We start from the raw sequence: 8768 nt of genomic DNA, 5'->3' as shown, positions 1-8768 counted from the left end.
TAAGCTTAGGTACTGTCACTTTAAAAAAAATTACAAATTAAACCTTTAAATTTAATAAACATAAATAACCCCTTAAATTTTACATAATCTCTTCCTGAATTTTGAATTTTACATAATCTCTTCTTGAATTTTATATAATCCCCTTCTTTACTTTTACCTAAAATAAGTACGACATGTTTTACCCAACATTTTCCCTAATTTTATTTAGCAAAACATAGTTTAAATAAAAATTTGAAGAAACTAAAAACACAATTATAAAATAATATTGCAATGGAACTCTTTTTTGTCTTTTATCCACCAAAGTAAGTGGAATAAAGCCTCAACTTGTCTACATTTGATTATAACCTTTAAAAAAGAGGAGAAAATTGATGAAAACACTACATACAAAGCTCAATATTTCTCCTCCTACTCATCCTATAAACAAATGTCTAACAATTTATGCTAATATCGTTGCACCAATTAAGATCATATAACTAAAGCGACATTTGTTTACATCTTGTGAATTACGGAAAGCAAAAGCCACCAACTCTTTATTCGGACTCCGACTCCATGCTTCCCATCGCTTTTATCCCTCTCGGTCTCTGTAAAGAAGTCTCTAGTATTAGGTAACCAAACCGTGTATCTAAGTACTTTTTGTCATACTGAATAACTTGAATCAAACAAATGTATAACTTAAGAAATATAATAAGATGAACAGATTTGGTCTAATTGAATAAAAAATGATAAATATTTTCTTTATAAAAAGCATCTTCCTTTAATTTTTAGGAAAAGTGTGTAAAATGAAAGTAGAACTAATCGAAGTGTAGGATTAGTAATTTAATTGCCCTGACACACAACTTGCGACACATAACAATTGCATTCATCACACGATACATCATGTTTATAAGCATTTGTTATGGAGAACCAAATGTTGTGAGTTGTCACATGTTAGTTTTAATTGATTAGATAAACATGATTGAAACATGTATACATATAGAAAAAAATATAATGAAATAACTAAAATAATGGTAAGATACCTTCTTTGTGATCTTTTTCTCTCTGACTTCGTACCGTTCCAATGTTAGATCGCATAGCCAACCACCGGGGGTAACCAACTATTATTGACACAAATGAACAACCATGATATTGACTTTTAGTTCATGAAAGTTGACATTTAAAAGAAAAATCTTTACATATATTTTATTTTATTTTAATTAGTACGTAATATTTGTTTCTTATATATGCCCTTTAATATATTGAAGATACATTATTAGTACTCTATTTTAATTGCATAGAACGGTCCAATAAAACTTTTCTCCATCCAATAGACACCATTACCTTTATTTGTATTATTCTCCATCCATTATTATAAATCAAACTTTTACTTTTCTTTTCTAGCTTTCAATTTTATTTATCATAACAAATATTTTATATATCCAAGCAACCATTATTTTCATGTCAATAATATTCTATCAAACTTTTATGATCTCACCTAAAAAATAATGACACCGTTAACCAAAACCGAACACGCACATAATTATTATTATTGTACATATAATTCGATCAGCAATTGTATAACGATTATTTTTATGTACAAGATATTCATGCACGGCTAATTATATCCCTTATGATTAGCAAGATCTTAACATATACTCTATATAACAATCATATATATATATATATATATATAAAGGGGCAAAATTACAGAAAAAGTGACGTACATTAATCGTGCGTTGGATGAACTTGGCACGTTTTTTGGGTCTTTGAGGAAGTTTAGATCCTTTAATGGCCAAAAAATCTTCTTCTTTTTCTTTATTAGTTAGGCCGATGGCAAACTTAGGTGGCCATACAACCGGAATCCCTTCATTTCCCGGTGATGAACCACCTTTTTTGCCATCATGGGCCGTTTCCGATGAGCCCGACCCACCACCGTTATTGTTATTAATAATAATGTTATTTTTATTATTATTATTATTATTGGAACCAATTCTTTTATCTTGAACCTGTCTATCTGGTGAACATACTCTTCTTGCACTACCGTTGCTTTGTCCTTTCATACCACCACCAATTGTATTCTCTGAATTCCTACATGTAACCATCATATCATATAAGATATATATATATGTTAAAAGTTATATATATTATATTAGATGTATTTTATTAGATAATATATTGAAAAAGGAAAGAAAAGAAACATAATATTAAAAAAGTAAGGGTAAAACAAGGAAAAAGGTTGGTGAAATTACGAAAATACCCTTGTGGATATTTGGATCACACAAGAAACCCTGGGAAACCGGAGGGTTGGTGTGGAAAACAAAAATATAATGTGTGGTTATGTATGTTTGAATTGAATGTTTTGGTTTTATGGGTCAGGCCTTGAAAAGAGGTTGTTGGTTTTGTTTTTCTTTTTTTTTTGCTTTTGGTTTTTCTTTTTTTATATGAAAATATAAAAAATTATATAGAAAAAGTTTAAAAACGATTTGTTTTTTTTGTTAAAAGAAAGGGAGAGGAATAGAGGGAGATCTATCTAGGATGATAACATGGGAGAAAGAAAATAATGCATATATATTATATTAACTAATAAAAAAAAAGTATATTTGAGAGAAAAAGGTGGCGTTGGTTTCCTGGCAAAATTTAACCGTCAGATTAAGGGTGTTGCGTTTTGTTGATGTACACGTGTCAATATCTTAAGGGTGGTGTGATGTGAACCGTTGATGAAGGAGATTGAACGGTCGAAGAAGGGTAAGATGATTGAGAATAGAGGTGGGTTGGGTTATGTTGTGGCACACGTGGTTGGATGGATAACTTCTCTTTTATTATGTCCCCCTTGGCACACTTGGACCATGTGTAAAGTAGAACAAAAGATATAAATAAATGGTTTATTTAAAAGTTTATAAATTTATGAATTAGTTACGTCGATCGGAGGCAGATTTGAGTTGTTGATTAATAACTTTCGTTACAAATCAATAAAACTAGCTTTCATAACTCCTTAATCATTTTATAGAAAGATACTTTGAATAAATAAAAAAATTTAGAATTTATATAAGAGTGAAGAAAATTCAAAGTAAAAAGAACCAATATTATATTCAAGTAGAATAATTCTACTCATAGGTTAAGGATTTTTTTATTTATTATTTAAAGTGTGAATTAATTACGAATATATCAGCTCTCCATTATCTCTCCATTATCTTTGTGCAAGGATAAAGATTGAAACTATGATCTCTGTCTTTAGAGATCAGATATTTTTTAACTACTGATCCAACCATGCTCTTTTTTATTTATATATGTATTATATTTTTTTTTTCCTTATGTATTATATATTTTTTCCTCATTAATTTTATTTTGTCATGTGTATACTCCTCTTTCACATAATATTTAAACACGTTAAACATTACTGTAAGAACTTATATTTTGACGCACGTCATACAAGCAATTATAAAATTATTATTATTCGGGAATTAATATTCCATATAGTTCTAAACACTAAACAGAATTGTAAACTGGTATATTGCCAAAAACTTTAAAAATCTATTTCTGTATTTAGAAGACTAGATGTATAGACACCAAACGCACGCAACACGTCCAAAATGTGTGTAAAACAAATATAGCTTCACAAAAAAATTAGGTATATTATATTATATATTTTGGATATCTTGAGAGTATAGAAGGAGCAATAGCAAAAAATTATTTTGGTCATACAATAGGCATCTCCATCTGTATCTAAAATGGGAAGTGATATTTTTACAACTTCTTTTAAACATCTATAACGATTTTTGCATGAGATAGTTGTACACTGCGTAATAAGTTTTATATCTTTGTTGTAGATAACTAAAAGTTGTTGTATGAATATCACCCCAATCTAAAATATAGTTGGTAAAATATTTATTAAAGAATTATCAGACAAGAACTAAAATTGGTTTTATTATGAAAGAATTTAGTAAAACAAAAAATATTATTTTTTGTAATTTGTAGGGCTTGTATAACCAAAACCAAATTCCCGTCCACTTTAGACATAACAATTGGTAAGGGCAACTTTGACAATTCACATCATCAAAAAAAAAACACCTTTGTTGTTGCAACAAGTTGTACCTTGTTTACAAAAGCCATAGATAAAAAAGACTTTCCACGTCAACACTAGACAAAACTAATGTAGCTATCGAGTTCTTTAATATGTTTTACATAACAATTGATTTAACAATTTGGTCGGGGTAATAACTTAACTACTACAGTAAGTAATATATATAAGATTTCGATACATGAGCTTCTTCTTTAATGCAAAAAGATATGAATATTTCGATACATGAGCTCCTAGTATTTTCTTACATCTTTCTATTTATTCATTCATTTCTCATATATTATCAATCATACTATGATCACGTGAATAAACGACTTATATTAACTCGAGTAATCAATTAGACAATTAACATAAGAAAAAAACGAGTATTATAGTTAAAAGGGCATGGTCTATAATACAAAGCATGACTCATATTTTAATATTGCATATAATCCAATTGAGTCAAGTTGATGGATTGTCAGACTTTTACACTATGTTTTTGAGTTTTTTTTTTTAAAAAAAAGAAAGGAATTTAATGGATTACAAAACAAGTTGTGTTCTTAAGTTTATTTTAAAGATAGAAAAGAAGGGAAATGATATGATTTGAGGGGAAAATCTAGTTGTTTTTATCTAAAAAAATTTCTCCCCATATTTGGGGTGATTTGAGAGGAAGCAAATTTATCTTCTAATCTTTTCTTTTCTTTTATAAATCAATCTCAAGAACACAGTATTAGAAGAGAGGGAGTAGGACTCGACCAAGGGTTTACCGAACCGGCACCAGTCATCTCAAGAGTCTCACTCCCAAAAAAAAAGGGACATCTCCCATGATGAGGTACCGACACATGGTAAAAGATGCTTCTCTTTAGGGCATCCACGCACTCCCACCAAGAAGAGGTGCCATCACACACGATGGCAAAAAATGCTCCGTTTTTGGGGTATCCATTTGTAACCTAACTCTTGATCGTCCCAAGCTCAAGCTCAAGCAAACTTTCATTTCAAGCTCGATAATCAGATTTAGTATTAATGGACTTGATAACCATGAGTTTGACTTGACTCTACCTTTTACTACTCAACTCGACATGATATATTATTTTTGTTAAAAATAACATTGTCTCGATGACGGTTACGAGCTTGGTATTTTAAATACCTGAGCTATACACAAATGTCTACTCGAAATAAACCGACTTAATTTCAAATATTTATGAGCCAACCTCTATTGTCATATTTATACTCTCTCTATCATGAAAACTACTCTTTCATAAGATCCTTTAAAGTTGAAAGAACTTTTTTGATAAAGTTAAAATGATTTTAACATTTAAAATAAAATCAACGGTCAGGATTTAAGGATCAGTTTTTAATCATAATCCTTGAAATCTTGAATAGTTGAATTTAATCAAGATGTTGGAATCCTTTCAACTTTACCCCTCACTTTCATGTGGAGTATTGTATATTACGTATACTAGTTAGACCAACTTCAACATCGAGCATTTTCCCGATGTTTTTTTCATCAATTACACTGACACTTCGAAAAAGCATACTAGTTAACCCCGTTTATGTGGAAGCATGCTGCTAGAAGCATACTAGTTAAACCCGTTTACAAATTAGTTGTATTGGTTTTGGTAACTTATACCAAAAAAATAGTTATATTCATTTTTAGCCTCTAAACTATTAGACTATTAAACTTTGTATTACGTTAATTCGTTTAATGTTAACTAGATTGGTGCCCGCACAATGCTGCGACGGTAATGGCAGCTGTGATGGTGTGGTTATTAACGTAAACGTAATTTCATTGTTCTTAGAGATATTATGAATTGTTGCGGTGGGATATGAAAAGGGGGGCGGATTTTGAGTTAGGGTTTTTGCTATGTGTTTCTGTGTGAGGAAGAGATAAAGGTTGAATTTTTTTAAAGACATTTTAGTCACTGTTTATAAAATGAAAATAAAAATATATTAAGATGAAAGATAAATGTGTAATTTCAGGTTATTAAAATTAAGAATGGAAGGGACCGTTTCTTTTATAAAGGAGTATAGATATAAATAATAAAATGGTTATTTTCTGATTAATTATAACGTGATTTTTATTATTAACATAAATATTAATTATAACATGTTTTTTTATTAACATAAATATTGATGTAGCAACTAATAACTAGATTTCAGAGTGAATGTTAATGATCGATGTCTTGCTGACATCATATCACATTGAGTTTTAGTGTCATGATCGAATTTTTAATGATTATATCATTTATAGTAACATTTCGTTTATTCTAAATGCGATATAAACAATGTCTTTAAAAACGTACTTTAGCTAGTAAAACAACACTAACAAAGCGTCAAAACGGAACATAAAAATAGTTGACTTTCGCTATCTGAAATAAAATACGTACAAATTTATTTACTACTAGCATCAAATTTATTCCTAAAATAACCAAATAATTTATTTCCCTATACCACATACGATGGAAAATAAGAAAAAGCAAAAGTATAAAGATATAAAGTGTCATTCAAAAGACATGTCCCATGTATAATTCAATATAATATAATTTCTTTTTATAATTTCATATTCAATCAACGTTTTATAATATTTTTTCCATATATTTGCAACTTAATATCTTATTTATATTAAGTTATGAAGTTTGTTCTAATATTTATAATATTAAACAAAACCAAACAAAACAATTTATATATAGTCGTAAAATAAATAAAAAAAATTTTATACTAAAAAGAAATGACAATTAGAATTAGTAATTACCTGAGAACTCGATGAGCAGCAGGGGAACGTTGGCGCAAATTAATATAAGAAACACCGTTACTAACGGAATCTTTAGTTTGTTGATGATTATTTGGTGACTTGACAGCCCTCCGATGATGATCAACCCGTGGTGTAATTGACCGTTGGCCAATTGGCGCAGGTTGTTCTTTATCCTTAACTGCTGCCGCTGCCGCTGCTTGTTGTTGTTGTAATTTCATACAACGTAAACGCTTCCTGTTTCCCCACTGTAATACGAAATCCGACGACGACGTCGTATTGCTTGTTGTTGTAATATTATTATTATTATTTGTATTGGTTTTATTATTGTTATTATGCTGATGAGATCTGTCTCTCAATAAAGAGTTATTCTTGTCCATTGGAGTATTATTTTTTGTTCTTTAATAATGCACCTGTTACGTTAACCATTTAAAGTAACCATAGTTAGTTTATTTTCATATAAATACTATGCTTTTTATCAACCATGGTTACAGAAAAAAAATTCAAATAAACAAATGAAGATTAGATCCAAAATAAAATTGTAATCATGATCAAAATTACACAATATAAAACTTTTTTTTTTATTTCTTTTGCCTTTAATTCAAATTCAATAAAAATTGCAAAGAGCCTCGTGATGTTTTATAGAACTTGAATAGTAATACATCAAAATTCAAATGAGATTGAAATATAGAATTTAAACAAACAATAATGACAAACATATCTAATCTGGTAAAAAGAGAGGATATGAAGTGAATCGAAATAAAACTAATAAAAGTGACAAAAGAAAATGAAGATCCAAAAGAATGAAGAAAACATGATCATAATTAATTAGCATTATTACCTTAAAAACTTGCTACAAACTTCTTCTTCAATATGTTGTGTGTGTCTATATGTCAAAAACCAAAAATCTCAATGATGAATCAATAGAGAGATGAAACTGCAAAACACAAGTGAAAGATGGAGGATTTTAATTAATTATGCTAGAATTGTGAGATTGAGAAAAACAAGAAACTAAAAACTCATAATTACATATCATACATATTATAGTTGTATATATTTACTTTGTTTCATCACCATCTTCATGAGCAAACCCTCATCAAAAAAATATGAAGGAATCATATATACAACACAAACCAACCTCCAAATTAACCTGAAAAAGTGAGAAACAAAACATCATTTTGTAAGTTAATCCAATACAAAACAAAAAACATCAATGCAAAACTCTTAATACACAAACAAACTTACAATTATCTCTATTAAAAGATTTTAAATCCAAAAGCTGATTCCACTTTAGTAATCTCTAACCAAATCCTCCTTTCTTCACACAATCATATCAATCAATCTGCACATCAAACAAAACATTACTTTCCAGAAAAGAAAAACAAATTAACAAAATTAATTTCAAAGTCTAATTCATTCCATATATATATTTAAGCATCATATTTTTCATGTAATATGTAAATCAAAACTCAAATAACCGGATCACATACATCTATCCATCCATATATACATATTTGCTCTGTTTTGTTATAATTGACTAACAAAAAAACTAAAATAACAACCTATATATATATATACATATAATAATATATAATCTGATGTTTTGTAGTTAATGAAATGTAATGTAACAACTTCCACATTAATTTATCACTCACCGAATTCTGTTTCTATGAATTCTGATTGATTTTATTATATATATAGATAGATATATAAGATATATAGGCAGAGAGAATGAGAAGATGAAGGTGATGTTGTTATGCTTAATGAGAAATGAAATGTTTTTTTTTTTTTTGCTCTCGTTTGATGAAAGCTGGTTTTTATAGCAAGTCTCAAATGTTCAGGTTTTATCGATCGCACTTCGAATAGAGGAGAGGGAATCCATCTCTCACCGTTGATTCTTGATCTAACGGTAGAGATTCTTTTTTATACACTATCAGCAGTTACGTACGGTGTATATGTTGACACACCCACATATACATAATACAT

The 8768-nt window shown here is 28.9% G+C and overlaps 1 protein-coding gene across 2 annotated transcripts; it reads right to left on the bottom strand.

The window, feature by feature from the left end:
• Nucleotides 1-255: 255 nt before the first annotated feature.
• LOC122599904 (putative uncharacterized protein DDB_G0277255) lies at nt 256-8568 on the bottom strand. Of its 2 annotated transcripts, none has more exons than XM_043772511.1 (8): nt 8438-8568; nt 8028-8124; nt 7821-7932; nt 7624-7719; nt 6786-7195; nt 1701-2064; nt 1017-1094; nt 256-581 (listed from the first exon to the last, which is right to left on the bottom strand). In XM_043772511.1, exons 5-8 carry the CDS (start codon nt 7160-7162, stop codon nt 531-533), a joined length of 870 nt encoding a protein of 289 aa, XP_043628446.1. In that variant the 5' UTR covers nt 7163-7195; nt 7624-7719; nt 7821-7932; nt 8028-8124; nt 8438-8568; the 3' UTR covers nt 256-530. The 2 variants fall into 2 exon arrangements, with proteins under 2 accessions (XP_043628446.1, XP_043628447.1); XM_043772512.1 differs by having other exon boundaries at nt 7844-7932.
• Between the last annotated feature and the right edge of the window lie 200 nt (nt 8569-8768).

This window comes from Erigeron canadensis, chromosome 5, assembly GCF_010389155.1.
Source record: "Erigeron canadensis isolate Cc75 chromosome 5, C_canadensis_v1, whole genome shotgun sequence".
Classification (NCBI taxonomy): Eukaryota; Viridiplantae; Streptophyta; class Magnoliopsida; order Asterales; family Asteraceae; genus Erigeron; species Erigeron canadensis.
The sequence above is the reverse complement of the archived record's forward strand: the minus strand, read 5'-3'. Positions and strand labels throughout refer to the sequence as shown.

What these genes read in the sequence shown, in the direction of transcription:
- LOC122599904 (XM_043772511.1), bottom strand. Translation starts at nt 7,162, where the DNA reads ATGGACAAGAATAACTCTTTATTGAGAGACAGATCTCATCAGCATAAT. An exon ending in GCTGCTCATCGAGTTCTCAG is followed by an intron (nt 2,065 to 6,785) that starts GTAATTACTAAT and finishes GGTTACATGTAG; the next exon opens with GAATTCAGAGAATACAATTG. An exon ending in TCATCCAACGCACGATTAAT is followed by an intron (nt 1,095 to 1,700) that starts GTACGTCACTTT and finishes TGTCAATAATAG; the next exon opens with TTGGTTACCCCCGGTGGTTG.